Here is a 17,197-nt window from a genome sequence, read left to right on the forward strand (position 1 = left end):
GCTCAGATTGTCACCCAGGTCATTTATATAGATCAGGAACAGCAGAGGCCCCAGGACGCTTCCCTGGGGAACACCTGATGTCACTTCGGGTTTACTCGATGATTTGCCGTCTATTACTAAGAACTGCGACCTTCCTGATACGAAATCACGAATCCAGTCGCACAAATGAGGCGATACTCCATAGGAGCGCAGCTTGATTACAAGTCGCTTGTGAGGAACGGTGTCACAAGCTTTCCGGAAATCTAGAAATACGGAATCAACTTGAGATCGCCTGTCGATAGCGGCCATTACTTCGTGCGAATAAAGAGCTAGCTGCGTTGCACAAGATCGATGTTTTCTGAAAACATGCTGATTACGTATCAATAGATCGTTCCCTTCGAGGTGATTCATAATGTATGAATACAGTATATTCTCCAAAACCCTACTGCAAACCGACGTCAATGATATAGGTTGTAGTTCAATGGATTACTCCTACTACCCTTCTTAAACACTGGTGCTACCTGCGCAATTCTCCAATCTGTAGGTACAGATCTATCGGTGAGCGAGCAGTTGTATATGAGTGCTAAGTAGGGAGCTATTGTATCAGCGTAATCTGAAAGGAACCTAATCGGTATACAATCTGGACCTGAAGACTTGCCCGTATCAAGCGATTTGAGTTGCTTCGCAACCCCTAAGGTATCTACTTCTAAGAAACTCATGCTAGCAGCTGTTCGTGTTTCAAATTCTGGAATATTCTATTCGTTTTCCTTGGTGAAGGAATTTCGAAAAACTGCCTTCAATAGCTCCGCTTTAGCGGCACAGTCGTCGGTAACAGTACCATCGGCACTGCGCAGCGAAGGTATTGACTGCGTCTTGCCGCTTGTGTACTTTACATACGACCAGAATTTCTTCGGATTTTCTACCAAATTTCGAGACAATGTTTCGTTGTGGAACCTATTGAAGGCATCTCGCATTGAAGTCCTCAGATGTTAAGTCCCATAGTGTTCAGAGCCATCTCGCATTGAAGTAAACAGACGTTAAGTCCCATAGTGTTCAGAGCCATTTGAACCATTTTTTTTAACAGAATTCACGAGACCCCTCGCCTTATCTTTATGCTCAACAGTACAGTATTACTGTCTCCTCCACAGCATAACAGGAAAGGAAACGAAGAGCTATCAGCATATTGTCAAAAGCCTATCGGGGCATTATCACACTGCTTTAGATAATGTGGGAGATAATATCGGTGCTAACTAATATCGGTGATAACTAATTTCTCTCTTGTGTCCGTGTACTTTGCTCAATAAACTAACGGAAAAACCATATTTTGGACGGAACGTCTTCGATCGATGTCTGAACCAGCTTACGTCAGACATTCAGAACATCTACATCTACATCTACATACATATTCCGGAATCCACCATACCGCTGCGTGGTGGAAGGTACCTCGTACCACAACTAGCATCTTCTCTCCCTGTTCCACTCCCAAACAGAACGAGGGAAAAATGAGTGCCTATATGCCTCCAATCGTTATAGCCTTCTTTGCCACAACCTCAACAAGCGAGCGCCTTGGCATCATACACGGTGACAAGCTGGCAGTAACCAAGTAATCAGGCACGTGTTTCTTCAGTTCAGTTTTTATCTGACGGACTCCACTGAGGACATGGTACGTTTCGAAAGTCTTCCACTTTTAAGCAACATGACTGATGACGTTGCTGTAAGGTTTAAAGGTGGCCACCACAAAGTCTGACGGTATCTCGGACGGGCGTTCGGAAACCCTTAACGTTCGGAGACCAAAACTAGTGTGATCAACCACGGCAGTCCCTACATGGCTGTCAGAGTAGCGGAGCTTGAGTTCGGTATCATGGCTCCATACAACGTCGGCACACAGATTATCATGAGTCAGCTTTATGTACACTGTGGTACAAAGGATAGAAAAATGGTTTCCGATATCTTGTGGCGGGAGACGCATTTCGTCCGGTAAAAACTTCATATTCTTTTGGTATGATCCGATGGAAAAGTTAATTTAATCGTACTTGACGATCGGAAAACGCCCTGATAGTCGATGAATTAGGACACGAAGACAAGCCGCTGAGCGGAAGTAAACACACGTGCGTTCGCTCACAAGCAGCACAACGGACGAGACACAAACAAGAGGTAATTAGAATTACATTAATACCGTCGGCTGCGCGCGGGCGTTGATATAGATCAACGGGGACAGGTGAAAATGTGTGCCCCGACCGGGACTCAAACCCAGGATCTCCTGCTTACATGACAGACGCTCTATCCATATGAGCCACCGAGGACACAGATGATAGTGCGACTGCAGGGTCTGTCTCGCTCACGCCTCCCGCGAGCCTCACATTCTCACCTTGTATGTCCACACACTACATTCATAGTGTCCCACCCCAACACTCTCATTACTCGTGGAAGACATTCTTCCAAGAGTTCGGGGAATATATGTGCATCCGCACAGAAGAAGAAGGTCATGTCCAAAAGAACAGACACCATATACATATAAGTATACAAACAAGAGGTGCTCGCCTCACCATTGCCGAAGGCAGACTACCACACTGCCACAAAGGCGTACGACACATTCGGAAGCAAGGAGTCAATTGAAGCTCATTTTTTCATTAACTTAAAAAGAAAATATTAACTCAAAGTATCAATTTTAGACCCTCTGTCAGTAACGGCACGTCATAAATTTTGAATAAAATGATCTGCACTGTCTGTAAAATACCTTTTATTAGACGTCACGACCAGTTTCGCGTCAATTGGAGACTAATAGTCAGGTGATAAAGACTATTTTTAACAGGTCATCGCCGAAAAGTAACTGCCTTAGAGCCACTGCCCATCATTCACATCAAGTTGTAAACATACTGCGCGCTAAAAGCGGTAGTCCGTATTTGAAATGAATGGTATAGTAGAACCGTGCCACAAGGAGGAAGATGATTGAACTGCAGCAAGTAGGCTGTGGTTGCTCGCAGTTTAAAATAACATACGTCAGAAATATTGCAAAATAAAAGCACAATTTGTTCTACAGAGCGTGATTCGTAGAAGTGCTAGTCGGATCAATGATAATGAGACGCGGAAGTTGTAATGTTATGTATGCCTCACGCTTTTTTTCTTTAACTAATTTGTGCCTGATTTTATTCTGAGAAGCTCAGTAATGTACGTAAATTCCGTAAATGAAAATGTGATTCAAAAAGTACTTGAAGTGAAGTGAAGCGCAGCTGGACAGCAAGAAAATCTTTAGCGTGCAATCCCCACAACGATAGTAGCAGTGAATGTTTGAGTATTATTAAGAAAAAGAGGACTGTTAATCTGTATCTTGTGGAAAGAGGACGTGTTGGTAGGCCGTCGCTCAGAGCGTATTGATACATTTAATGAAAATTGAAATTTTAGTTATAAAACCGAGTAAATTATGAGTAAGAGTTGTCAAACATTTGTGTATACAAATTTTCTGGAAGTGAAGAATACAAATATGTTGTTTTTGGAAAAGGAGGTAAACTTCATTGTAGTTGCCATCTATCAATCGATAGCATTGTAAGTACAAAGTTCACTAAAATACAGGAAAAGAAATGCATTCTCTATAGTTTTCATTCGATAAGTAACAATCTCTAATAATTTCTTAATTACAGTAACTGGATTAAGTTCTTGTACAATAGTATGGTGCTGAACTCCACTGACCAATTTTGATGTAGCTGGACGTGTAGTTTGTAGGAAGTTTGTGTGCTGAGCAATCTCAATTTTCTCACGAAAAAGCAGGTTGCTGTTTGATTTTATTTACTTACAACAGTGGTCCCTTACGTATGAAAAGCTACGAAAACTTGGGCTCAAAGCTATCCGCAATACGGCCAAGTAACTAACAGTGTCGTATTTTAAGCCGTAAAGAGTAATACCTTCCTCCAAATTGTAATACGTCACCAACTGTTGCAGAAGCTGACCATCCAAGGAGGCAGCAACCAAAATTTAGACAACACTTACGACTTAAAGTAAAAATCGCAATCAAAAATCAATTCTCTCTCTCTCCAAACACATATATAAATATTCAGATTGTTGTTGTTGTTGCGGTCTTCAGTCCTGAGACTGGTTTGATGCAGCTCTCCATGCTACTCTATCCTATGCAAGCTTCTTAATCTCCCAGTACCTACTGGAACCTACATCCTTCTGAATCTGCTTAGTGTATTCATCTCTTGGTCTCCCTCTACGATTTTTACCCTCCACGCTGCCCTCCAATACCAAATTGGTGATCCCTTGATGCCTCAGAACATGTCCTACCAATCGATCCCTTCTTCTGGTCAAGTTGTGCCACAAACTTCTCCTCTCCCCAATCCTATTCAATACTTCCTCGTTAGTTATGTTATATTATTAAAAAGAAAAAGTCATTTTTATAAAGTGATAAACAGGAAATCAAATCGAAGTGCAGAATGCATAATGACAATCTTGAGCAATTGGGATCTAATCACAATTTGGCTGTTAGCCATTTTTCCACAATCATGTCCAAGAACGGCACCAGGTTTTACTGAGTACACTCTCCATACGAACACTCGTAAAAAGCTTTTCATAATTTAACAGACATTTAACGTCTCAAACATAAACAGATTCGAAACATGGAAGTTCATTAAGGTAATCAGTGCACGATATTTTTTGGTGCAAGATTCAAATCCTAAAAAGATCTTCTTTTAACTGGTTGGAAAAGAATGAGTAAAAGAGGACAAAAGGAAAGCTTGTCTTACACAGCAGGCGACGTACCTCGTCATCAAAGTCCCAGGGCACGTACGAGAACTGAATGGCCGGCATGAATACGGTGGCCTGCAGCCAGCGTATGAAGAGCTCCTTGGTGAGGACGTCGCTACCGTAGCCGTTGCCGCCCACCATGTCTGGCAGGACGAAGGGGTAGCCCACCATGTTCATCTGCAGCAGCGTCGTCAGCAGCGTGGCCAGGCCGTTGTCGGAGCCCCACCTGCTGTCCTTGTCGAGCATGCGGACGAACGCGGGCAGGTACTGGCTCTGCTGGCCGACGCGCACCTCTATCATGGAGCCGAACTGCGAGGCCGTCTGCACGTAGTCCGCCGAGAACTGCACCGGGTTCAGCCTCCTGGGCTCGATGTCCGGCAGCTGGGGCAGCCAGCTGGTCTCGCCAGCGTCGAACTTGAACGAGTCGATACCCGTCTCATTGCGAAGTGCCTGCAAGCAATTGTAAATAGCTTAACGAATGTGTGAACTGAACGGTGGATAACTTAGGAAAGATGGCGGTAATTTCCAAGAATGATTGCCTATCGAAATCGCGGGGTCTAAACGATACATATCGAAAGTGCGATCGTAAATCGATCACGCGACTCCCTAGTGGGCGTTGTGATCAATTATTTGTGATCGTCATTTCTGTCGGTTTCCCGCTGTTCCAGTTGTTGTTGTTGTGGTCTTCAGTCCTGAGACTGGTTTCATGCAGCTCTCCATGCCACTCTCTCCTGTGCGAGCTGCTTCATCTCCCAGTACCTACTGCAACCTACATCCTTCTGAATCTGTTTAGTGTATTCATCTCTTGGTCTCCCTCTACGATTTTTACCCTCCACGCTGCGCTCCAATACTAAATTGGTGACCCCTTGATGCCCCATAACATGTCCTACCAAGCGATCCCTTCTCCTAGTCAAGTTCTGCCACAAACTTCTCCTCTCCCCAATCCTTTTCAGTACCTCCTCATTAGTTACGTGATCTACCCATCTAATCCTCAGCATTCTATTGTAGCACCACATTTCGAAAGCTTCTATTCTCTTCTTGTCCAAACTAGTTATCGTCCATGTTTTACTTACATACATGGCTACATTCTATACAAATACTTTCAGAAGTGACTTCCTGTCACATAAATCTATGCTCGATGTTAACAAATTTCTCTTCTTAAGAAATGCTTTCCTTGCCATTGCCAGTCTACATTTTATATTCTCTCTACATCGACCATCATCAGTTATTTTGCTCCCCAAATAGCAAAACTCCTTTACTACTTTAAGTGTCTCATTTCCTAATCTAATTCCCTCAGCATCACCCAACTTAATTAGGCTACATTCTATTATCCTCGTTTTGCTTAGCCGGCCGCGGTGGTCTCGCGGTTCTAGGCGCGCAGTCCGGAACCGTGCGACTGCTACTGTCGCAGGTTCGAATCCTGCATCGGGCATGGATGTTTGTGATGTCCTTAAGTTAGTTAGGTTTAAGTAGTTCTAAGTTGTAGGGGACTGATGATCACAGCAGTTGAGTCCCATGGTCCTCAGAGCCATTTGAACCATTTTTCGTTTTGCTTTTGTTGATGTTCATCTTATATCCTCCTTTCAAGACACTATCCATTCCGTTCAACTGCTCTTCTAGGTCCTTTGCTGTTTCTGACAGAATTACAATGTCATCGGTGAACCTCAAAGTTTTTATTTCTTCTCCATGGATTTTAATACCTACTCCGAATTTTTCTTTTGTTTGCTTCACTGCTTGCTCAATACACATTGAATAACATTGTGGATAGGCTACAACCCTGCCTCACTACCTTCCCAACCACTGTTTTCCTTTCATGCCCCTCGACTCTTATCTGCCATCTGGTTTTTGTACAAATTGTAAATAGCTTTTCACTCCCTGTATTTTACCCTGCCACCTTCAGAATTTGAAATAGAGTATTCCAGTCAACATTGTCAAGAGCTTTCTCTAAGTCTACAAATGCTAGAAACGTAGGTTTGCCTTTCCTTAATCTAGTTTCAGTAGTTGCTCTATATTACATACCTCCGCGAATTATTTGTGAGTTGCTAGCGGAACTCAGACAATTTAGATCGTTAGTGAGTGGAATGTCTGGTGTCCTTGATGTTTCTTCCACTGATTCTTTCACATGGAATATCTAATTCCATGTTTATCCAGCGTAGAAAATTGTTTGACTTTTAGTCGCAGATATGGAGTACTACCGGACGAGGAAAGAAGGGACTGTGTAGACTCTGGTGGTGAGAAGTGTGTAAAACTTCGTAAGAGGAGTTTCGACGCTGAAATACCGTTACAATTTCATTGCGGAAAGTGCGGAAAACGAACGAGTTTAAGGAAGAATACATGGTTCCAGTCTTCCATATTATCCATCCAGACCACCGTAATGGACTTTAACATGACAACACCGACGACGAGTAAGGTAAGTCGTCTCCTTGCATTTGGAAGTATTCTTGTAACGCTTTTCTTTTGTTATTGCTCTAGTGACCAACGTAAACATAACACCCGCCACCAGAGTTGCATGATCGATTTACGATCGCACTTTCGATATGTATCGTTTGAACCCCGTGACTTTGATAGGTAATCATTCTTGGAAATTACCAAGATGGCTATGTAATAATGCTTCATAACACGCCGAAATCGTCCGATAGCCATTGCACTGAAATTTAGTCACCTCCTCCGTACAGGATGGGCAAAATACACTCCTGGAAATTGAAATAAGAACACCGTGAATTCATTGTCCCAGGAAGGGGAAACTTTATTGACACATTCCTGGGATCAGATACATCACATGATCACACTGACAGAATCACAGGCACACAGACACAGGCAACAGAGCATGTACAATCTCGGCACTAGTACAGTGTATATCCACCTTTCGCAGCAATGCAGGCTGCTATTCTCCCATGGAGACGATCGTAGAGATGCTGGATGTAGTCCTGTGGAACGGCTTGCCATGCCATTTCCACCTGGCGCCTCAGTTGGACCAGCGTTCGTGCTGGACGTGCAGACCGCGTGAGACGATGCTTCATCCAGTCCAAAACATGCTCAATGGGGGACAGATCCGGAGATCTTGCTGGCCAGGGTAGTTGACTTACACCTTCTAGAGCACGTTGGGTGGCACGGGATACATGCGGACGTGCATTGCCGTGTTGGAACAGCAAGTTCCCTTGCCGGTCTAGGAATGGTAGAACGATGGGTTCGATGACGGTTTGGATGTACCGTGCACTATTCAGTGTCCCCTTGACGATCACCAGAGGTGTACGGCCAGTGTAGGAGATCGCTCCCCACACCATGATGCCAGGTGTTGGCCATGTGTGCCTCGGTCGTATGCAGTCCTGATTGAGGCGCTCACCTTCACGGCGCCAAACACGCATACGACCATCATTGGCACCAAGGCAGAAGCGACTCTCATCGCTGAAGACGACACGTCTCCATTCGTCCCTCCATTCACGCCTGTCGCGACACCACTGGAGGCGGGCTGCACGATGTTGGGGCGTGAGCGGAAGACGGCCCAACGGTGTGCGGGACCGTAGCCCAGCTTCATGGAGACGGTTGCGAATGGTCCTCGCCGATACCCCAGGAGCAACAGTGTCCCTAATTTGCTGGGAAGTGGCGGTGCGGTCCCCTACGGCACTGCGTAGGATCCTACGGTCTTGGCGTGCATCCGTGCGTCGCTGCGGTCCGGTCCCAGGTCGACGGGCACGTGCACCTTCCGCCGACCACTGGCGACAACGTCGATGTACTGTGGAGACCTCACGCCCCACGTGTTGAGCTATTCGGCGGTACGTCCACCCGGCCTCCCGCATGCCCACTATACGCCCTCGCTCAAAGTCCGTCAACTGCACATACGGTTCACGTCCTCGCTGTCGCGGCATGCTACCAGTGTTAAAGACTGCGATGGAGCTCCGTATGCCACGGCAAACTGGCTGACAATGACGGCGGCGGTGCACAAATGCTGCGCAGCTAGCGCCATTCGACGGCCAACACCGCGGTTCCTGGTGTGTCCGCTGTGCCGTGCGTGTGATCATTGCTTGTACAGCCCTCTCGCAATGTCCGGAGCAAGTATGGTGGGTCTGACACACCGGTGTCAATGTGTTCTTTTTTCCATTTCCAGGAGTGTAATACTTGCCCATAAAATACCAGCGGAAAAGTAATCCTTCTGAGGCAAAAAAATGTGAATACGTTCCTGTTTGTTTAAAAGACTCTGACCCGTAAGGGGGGTACCAACTGTCTCATTCTACCTTCCTCAGCAGCTTTAAAAAATTTTCCGAAAGTTTTGGCTTCCGCATATACACTCCTGGAAATGGAAAAAAGAACACATTGACACCGGTGTGTCAGACCCACCATACTTGGTCCGGACACTGCGACAGGGCTGTACAAGCAATGATCACACGCACGGCACAGCGGACACACCAGGAACCGCGGTATTGGCCGTCGAATGGCGCTACCTGCGCAGCATTTGTGCACCGCCGCCGTCAGTGTCAGCCAGTTTGCCGTGCCATACGGAGCTCCATCGCAATCTTTAACACTGGTAGCATGCCGCGACAGCGTGGACGTGAACTGTATGTGCAGTTGACGGACTTTGAGCGAGGGCGTATAGTAGGCATGCGGGAGGCCGGGTGGACGTACCGCCGAATTGCTCAACACGTGGGGCGTGAGGTCTCCACAGTACATCGATGTTGTCGCCAGTGGTCGGCGGAAGGTGCACGTGCCCGTCGACCTGGGACCGGACCGCAGCGACGCACGGATGAACGCGAAGACCGTAGGATCCTACGCAGTGCCGTAGGGGACCGCACCGCCACTTCCCAGCAAATTAGGGACACTATTGCTCCCGGGGTATCGGCGAGGACCATTCGTAACCGTCTCCATGAAGCTGGGCTACGGTCCCGCACACCGTTAGGCCGTCTTCCGCTCACGCCCCAACATCGTGCAGCCCGCCTCCAGTGGTGTCGCGACAGGCGTGAATGGAGGGACGAATGGAGATGTGTCGTCTTCAGCGATGAGAGTCGCTTCTGCCTTGGTGCCAATGATGGTCGTATGCGTGTTTGGCGCCGTGCAGGTGAGCGCCACAATCAGGACTGCATACGACCGAGACACACAGGGCCAACACCCGGCATCATGGTGTGGGGAGCGATCTCCTACACTGGCCGTACACCTCTGGTCATCGTCGAGGGGACACTGAATAATGCACGGTACATCCAAACCGTCATCGAACCCATCGTTCTACCATTCCTAGACCGGCAAGGGAACTTGCTGTTCCAACAGGACAATGCAAGTCCGCATGTATCTCGTGCCACCCAACGTGCTCTAGAAGGTGTAAGTCAACTACCCTGACCAGCAAGATCTCCGGATCTGTCCCCCATTGAGCATGTTTGGGACTGGATGAAGCGTCGTCTCACGTGGTCTGCACGTCCAGCACGAATGCTGGTCCAACTGAGGCGCCAGGTGGAAATGGCATGGCAAGCCGTTCCACAGGACTACATCCAGCATCTCTACGATCGTCTCCATGGGAGAATAGCAGCCTGCATTGCTGCGAAATGTGGATATACACTGTACTAGTGCCGACATTGTGAATGCTCTGTTGCCTGTGTCTATGTTCCTGTGGTTCTGTCAGTGTGATCATGTGATGTATCTGACCCCAGGAATGTGTCAATAAAGTTTCCCCTTCCTGGGACAATGAATTCACGGTGTTCTTATTTCAATTTCCAGGAGTGTATTTGCTCTCTTTTTTAACTCTTAACACACCACTAACTGCCACAGTCTTGTCGGTGGTTTCTAACACAGATAAACACACACACGAATAGGAACTTAAAACTTCTTTATTATAACATTTTATAAGAGGTGGATCGGCGTGTTGCTTAGGCAACGATACATTTTACATATCACAAAGACAATACAAGCGTCTTTTGTCTCTTGTGATATCACAGAACATTTACCTCTGAAGCCAACCTTATCGATGTCAAAACACTCACTACCACACCAAAACACTACATGGAAGAACAACCTGCTCCCACATCACCCCCAACTCAGTAAGACGGTAACGATTCACTTTACCACGGTCGCAGGTTCGAATCCTGCCTCGGGCATGGATGTGTGTGATGTCCTTAGGTTGGTTAGGTTTAAGTAGTTCTAATTTCTGGAGACCTGATGACCTCATATGTTAAGTCCCATAGTGCTCAGAACCATTTGAGCCACTGTACCACGTCCACTACTCTTGCGATCTTGATGTTGGTGGTTATTTTTTTATCTTCAGGTTGTTTGTCCTGAGGTGAAGCTGAAATTAGAGTATCATCCGGCAATCTAACGTCTTCTTTCAGCAAATACGCAGGTTTCAATTGGTCTATGGCAATGTTTTTTACTTGGTCTTTAATTTTGGGCCCAAAAAAAAAATGTCTGTGAAATCTTATGGGACTTAAGCTGATACGGTCATCAGTTCCTAAGCTGACACACTACTTAAGTTAAATTATCCTAAGGACAAACACACACATCCATGCCCGAGGGAGGACTCGAACCTCCACCGTGATCAGCCGCACAGTCTAGGACTGCAGCGCCTCAGACCGCTCGGCTAATCCCGCGCGGCTCGAGTCCAAAAAATTTTGGTGTTGTTTACACGACTTCGTATGGGCCTTCGTATGGAGGTTCCTACGACTTTTTAACACTGTCAGCCCTTACAAATATGTGTGTTGAAGTGCTGAGCTCCTTATATACAAACGGTGTCTCTTTTAATTTGTGAGGTATTTGTACAGGTTTCAGCCGGTTCATATATTGTTTTAGTTATGAAACAAATTGGGGTAAGTCTGAATCCCTTTTTGTTACGACTTTTTGAAAAAAATCACCAGGTATCCTGATGGCTGAACCATAAACCATTTCTGCTATCTTAGCATTCTTTGATTGAACAATGAAGACCAAGAAGAATTAGAGGTATTGTTTGAGTCCATTTTGTAGTTGAATGTGAACGGATTGCTGCTGTAAGTGTGCTATCAAATTTTTCAATTTTTCCATAGGATTGAGGCTGATATGCAGTAGTTCCAGTTTGATTACAACCACATATTTTTGATAGTGCTAGAAATAGCTCGGAATTAGATTGTCTTCCGCGATCGGTTACTGTTTGATAACGTGTGCCAAATCTAGTAATCCAACAATTGAAGAAAGCTTGAGCTGCAGCTCCTGCTTCACATCCTGTAGTGGTGTTACCTCTGTCCAATTCGTAACTCTATCGATGCATGTTAAGCAATACGTATATTCATCAGAAGGAGGCATTGGCCCTATCAAATCCAGATGGATTACATTAAACCGTTCATCAGTGTCGGGAAAGTGTCCTATTGGTGAATGCACATGTCGTGATACATTCTTTTTTTTTTTTTTTTGATGAGCGTTACATGCTCGTGAGCAATGTGCAATGTTCTTTTTCATATTTATCCAGACTCGTTTTGATGTAATCATTTTTACAGTTGCCTTGACACCTGGATGAGCCAAATTATGATAATGTTGAAAAATAGCATAACGGAATTGTTCAGAAATATAAGGTCGAATACTTTGTATCGAGACTTCACACCACAATTCCTTACCTGCCTGAGTCGAATAGTATTTTAATTCAAGCGAAGTATTATTACCAGATTGCAATTGATGAAGCTCTTTGTCCTTCTCTTGTGCGTGGGCTATCTCTTCATAGTTAATTGGAACCAATTATTCAAGGCTTGAAAAGCTATCAGCCACAACAGTTTCTTTACCAGAAATATGTCGCAAACCTGTTGTAAACTATGAAATATATTGGAGATAACGTAATTGGATTGACGTTGTTTTCTCATTCTTCTGCTTGAATGCATATGTTAGAGGGGCATGATCAGTATAAATAAAAAGGTCTCTACCTTCTAACACATATTTGAAATACTTGACAGCCATATATATACTAAGCAGTTCTCTGCCATATGTGGAATACTTCTTCTGTGCCATCGTGAACTTTTTTTAAATGAATCCAATATGTTTCCTTTTTACATCTTCCCACTGTTTCAACACAGCACTAGCTGCAAAATCGGATGCATCCAAAAATAATGCGAGTTGGCTGTGCAAACCCGGAAATGTTAAAAGTGTTGCATTTGCGAGATCTTCTTTACATTTTTGGAACTGAGCAGTTGCCTCTTCTGTCCAATCAATATGTCTTCGGTTATTTTTAGTTGTTCCTTTTAGTCAATCATTCAACAAGGCTTGGTTTCTGCAGCATGTTCTAAATATCTACAATAAAAATTGATGATTCCTAAAAATTCTCGAAGTTCGCTAACTGTTTTAGGTTGCTTGTACTTCATTAGCGCAGACACCTTTTCTGGATCCGTCTTAGTTCCTGAGGGTGTGATTAATTGTCCCGAGAATGTGAGTTCTTGCACTTCAAATACGGATTTTGCAACATTTATTACTAGACCATTGTAATTATGTAATAGGCGTATTTAAACTGTTTTAGCATGTAATTATCTGAACTGTTTCTTATTTAAATTGTTTTGTTAATTAAATTGCATTGTGTATTATTGAGAAAGAGCGGGAAACCGCGCATAGATACATTTTGAGAAAGAGCGGGAAACAGCGCGCAGTAATACATCTGTAATGGTAGCAGGGATTGTCTACACCAAAAACCATTGTTGGCGGCGAGACCGCACTTTTGTAGCATTGAGCGTTGGAAGCGAGCAGTTGCGAGTAAGATGTGAGACGAGGCAGTCGTAGCTAGCGAGACATGAGAGGAGGTCGCTGTAAGCGAGGTATGAATTAACACTTTGAAAGAAGCGGTGTGCTCGCCAGCCACTCGCTATATGTAGCGCAATGCTAGTTTTTAAGAATTTTTGTAAAGAACTATGCCCCTTGTAATTGTTTGTCAAGATCGTTCTCAGAATATAGTTATGTAATTTTGATGGAAAATTAGGTATGTAGCGCAACGCTACTTTTTAAGAATTTTTGTAAAGAACTATACCCCTTGTAATTGTTTGTCAAGATCGTTCTCAGAATATAGTTAACTTCTACCAGATTAAATGCATTAAGAATTTTCTATCCCAAAATCATTCACGTAAATGCTTTACGGAATTTATTGTTATCTTAAAAGAAAAGTCTAAACTGAGCTTCAGCTTTTATCAAATCTAAATTAACTTCAACTTAAAGAATTCCAGTCACAAAGTATTATGAAACTCCACCAGCAGCTTATAATTATGTTAAAGAGAAGTAAGTATATTCATTCCACAGTTTGCTGTAGCAGTCAGATGGCGATCCAGTATAAATAATTAAAGGTAAGAATCAGTCTTAATAATTTCAGGTAACGACTGAGGGCCATGGCGACAACACATTTTATGTTTCGTCGTAATAATCAGCAGGTAGTCTTGACAGAGCAGCAGTTAAAAGATTTTAAGAGACGCAGCGTTCAGTCAGCAAGCAAACGTTCATCCAATATTAGACGGGAAGGTTTCACCATGCTGATTCAATTGCTTAAAGAGTAAATTTAGATGCCGAATATGTTGTTCAGGACATTCTGAAGCTATTAAAATATCATCCAGATAGGGAAATCAGAAATTCAGCTCTTACAACTTCCTGTATAAACCTCTGACATGTGCTAGGTGCATTTCGAAGTCCGAAGGGCATATAATTAAATTCATACAGACCAAAAGGAGTAATAACCGCTGACTTTAGTGTGTCTGCTTCGGATAAAAGAATTTGATAATACGCTTTTGGTAGGTCAATCTTGCAGAATATCTTCTTATTCTGAAGCATCAAATTTTCATCTACTCGAGGGACTGGATGCTGGTCTGGGAGAGTCCTGTCATTAAGAGTACGGTAATCTCCACAAACTCGCCACTGACCATCGGACTTCATAACAAGGTAAAGTGGACTAGCCCATTGTGATTGTGATGGACATATAATGTCATTATTCAGCAGAAACTGAAATTCTTTCTTTGCTATTTGCAATTTATGTGGGTCCAACCTACGAGCTTTACTGCACACCGATGCACCACTAGAAGTAGTGATACAATGTTGTACTTTATGCTTTAACACCTTTGGTATTATAGATGGTTTTTTTGTATCTCGGAAAATTTCTCTAACAGCTTTGAATGCTGACATTTTGCGTAGAGTGACCTTACTGAATCGTTAGCATCCACAGTGGTTATCTCTGTCGAATTTTTTAACTTAGTAATGTTATCTATAAGCTTTTTTCAGATCTATGAATAAACCAAAATGATGAAGAAAATCGGCTCCCAATATTCCTTTTGATACATCTGCTACTATAAATGGCTATTCAAACTTACTTTTAAGACCTAAATCAATGGTTAACAGCTTTAACCGAAAGTATTTATTTCAGAACCATTTGCAACATAGATTAAAGTCAGAGAATTCAAACTTCTTAGTTTTTGCAGCTGGTATAACAGACAATTCTGCACCGCTATCTACCAGATAAGATCATCAACAAGTTCTGTCTTTAATAAATAATCGATATTGGCAGCTTACTGTAGGAACTAGGGTGTAAGATTCAAACGCTGTTGACTCTACCCTTCCTTTTTTTTTCCTTATTTTTCCATTGGCAATGTTGTACACACTTTTCAGGTTTACATCGTGAGCCAAATTTGAAGTAATAACAATATTTACCATTTTTTTAAACTGTGTTCTGTTTCTACTTCTGCTGTGTGACCTGAATCTATTTCATTCTCGGAGAATCTTAACTTTATTTTCTAAGTCTTTAATGTTTACAATAAGATCTGATAAGGATGTGGACGGAACTGATTGGGATGAGGTAGTTTGAAGCTCCTCGACATATTGTATCTCCAGTATACGATACGCCATCTGCGCGATCTTGTCCGTCGTTTCTTCCGATATCACTAATATACTCCGACTATTACTAGGAAGTTCATCGAGACACAATGTTTTTAAAGCATTTTCCGATAAGTTGGTACTAGCATAGTTTCACATGTTTCGTAATAACTGCCTGGGTTTCATATCGCCAAGTTCCAACCCACTCAACAGTTTTTCTTTTTTTGTTTCTTATTTTTATTTTACGATCTTCACTTTCCTTGAAAATTGTTAAGAGTCGTTCTTTTGCCAGCGAATATTTATTATTTTCATCACTGGTTAGCAGATCTAAGATGTTTTCGACATATTTCGGTTCAAGCTGGGCCAGCAGATAATTGAACTTAGTTGCTTCCGTTGCTATGGCAGCGATTGTAAACTGAGCCTCGGCTTGGAAAAATCAAATATCGGGCTTTTCTATCCAAAAGGGAGGAAAGTTTACTCTTACCTTATTGATTTCTGGATTACTCACAGGATTGCCCCCGTCAAGTCCACTTCCTGAGTGCATTTTGAATATTTTATTGAACACCGTCTGCGTCGAATTCCAGCGGATTCCGCGTTGGACAATTCACCAATAATTACGTTGCAGTGGTTTTTTTTTCTCATTTATCACGTCGGGTTCAGCAATTTGTCTCACTGATCACGTCGGGTTCAGCAATTTGTCTGTGGTGTCTAACACACGTAAACACACACACAAATAAAAACTTTAAACTTATTTATTATAACATTTTATAAGACGTGAATCGGCGTGTTGAAACATTTTACAACTCTCAAAAACAATACAATCTTCTTTTGTCTCTTGTTATATTACAGAACATATAGCTCTGAAGCCAACCTTATCGATGTCAAAACACTAACGCACTAAAACACTACGAAAGAGCAACCTGCTCGCACAAGCTCTCCCAACTGTACCTAGCTCAAACCCACTAGTCCATCGCTGTGAGTCTTTCATACTTGTCCACTCCCCATTCTCACTCACTCATTCAGCCTAAATCATTGTCATCTCTTTGGGCCGCTCTTAACACTCACCGTCTCCTACCTCTCAATCACAGTCTTCTTCTTTTTGTCCTACTGACACAGTTTATTCTCACTGTTACCCTCTCCTTCTTGCTCTCTCTTACTGTTACTGTTTCTTTCCTTCCCGCTGCTGCTGTCTCTTCTCACTGTCACTATATCCCTCTTCCTCGTTGTCACTGTCCCTCATAATCTGTCTGTCTCTCATTATCACTATCTTTCACCCAGTTCCACGTTCTCCCACTCTTTCTCCCTCTTCCACTGGCACTGTCTCTTTTACTCTTTTCTTAGCACTGTTTTGTCACTGTCAACTACGTTCCACTGCCACTGCATCCCTCTCTCCCACACTGCCACTTTGCCCTTAGCTCTTTCTATACCAGAATCACTGACTACCATCTTCCAGTATATATTACCTTTCCGTCTCTTTACCACTGTCACTATCTGCTTCTCTCTTCGTATAAAAAAGCGCATATATGTTCGCATACCAAAATTCTTCGGAATATTTTTAGTGGTGCTGCAGAAAGTAGAATGAAGTAGCTTGTACCCAACTTTTCAGTCGAAATCTTTTGAATAAACAGGAACATATTCGCATTGGTTACGCTCCAAAGGGAGCATTTTTATGCTGGTTCCCTTCTTTTCCCTTCTAAGCAGGGCGTGTCATTCG

At 43.5% G+C, this 17,197-nt stretch overlaps 1 protein-coding gene across 1 annotated transcript in view; it reads right to left on the reverse strand.

The window, feature by feature from the left end:
* LOC126282313 (myogenesis-regulating glycosidase-like) overlaps nt 1-17,197 on the reverse strand; it is a 70,201-nt gene that overhangs the window by 8,482 nt on the left and 44,522 nt on the right. Inside the window, exon 4 of the mRNA XM_049981969.1 lies at nt 4,732-5,166. Within this exon, the coding sequence (XP_049837926.1) occupies nt 4,732-5,166 (435 nt within the window). The remainder of the gene's footprint in view (nt 1-4,731; nt 5,167-17,197) is intronic.

This window comes from Schistocerca gregaria, chromosome 7, assembly GCF_023897955.1.
Source record: "Schistocerca gregaria isolate iqSchGreg1 chromosome 7, iqSchGreg1.2, whole genome shotgun sequence".
In the NCBI taxonomy this organism is placed as follows: domain Eukaryota; kingdom Metazoa; phylum Arthropoda; class Insecta; order Orthoptera; family Acrididae; genus Schistocerca; species Schistocerca gregaria.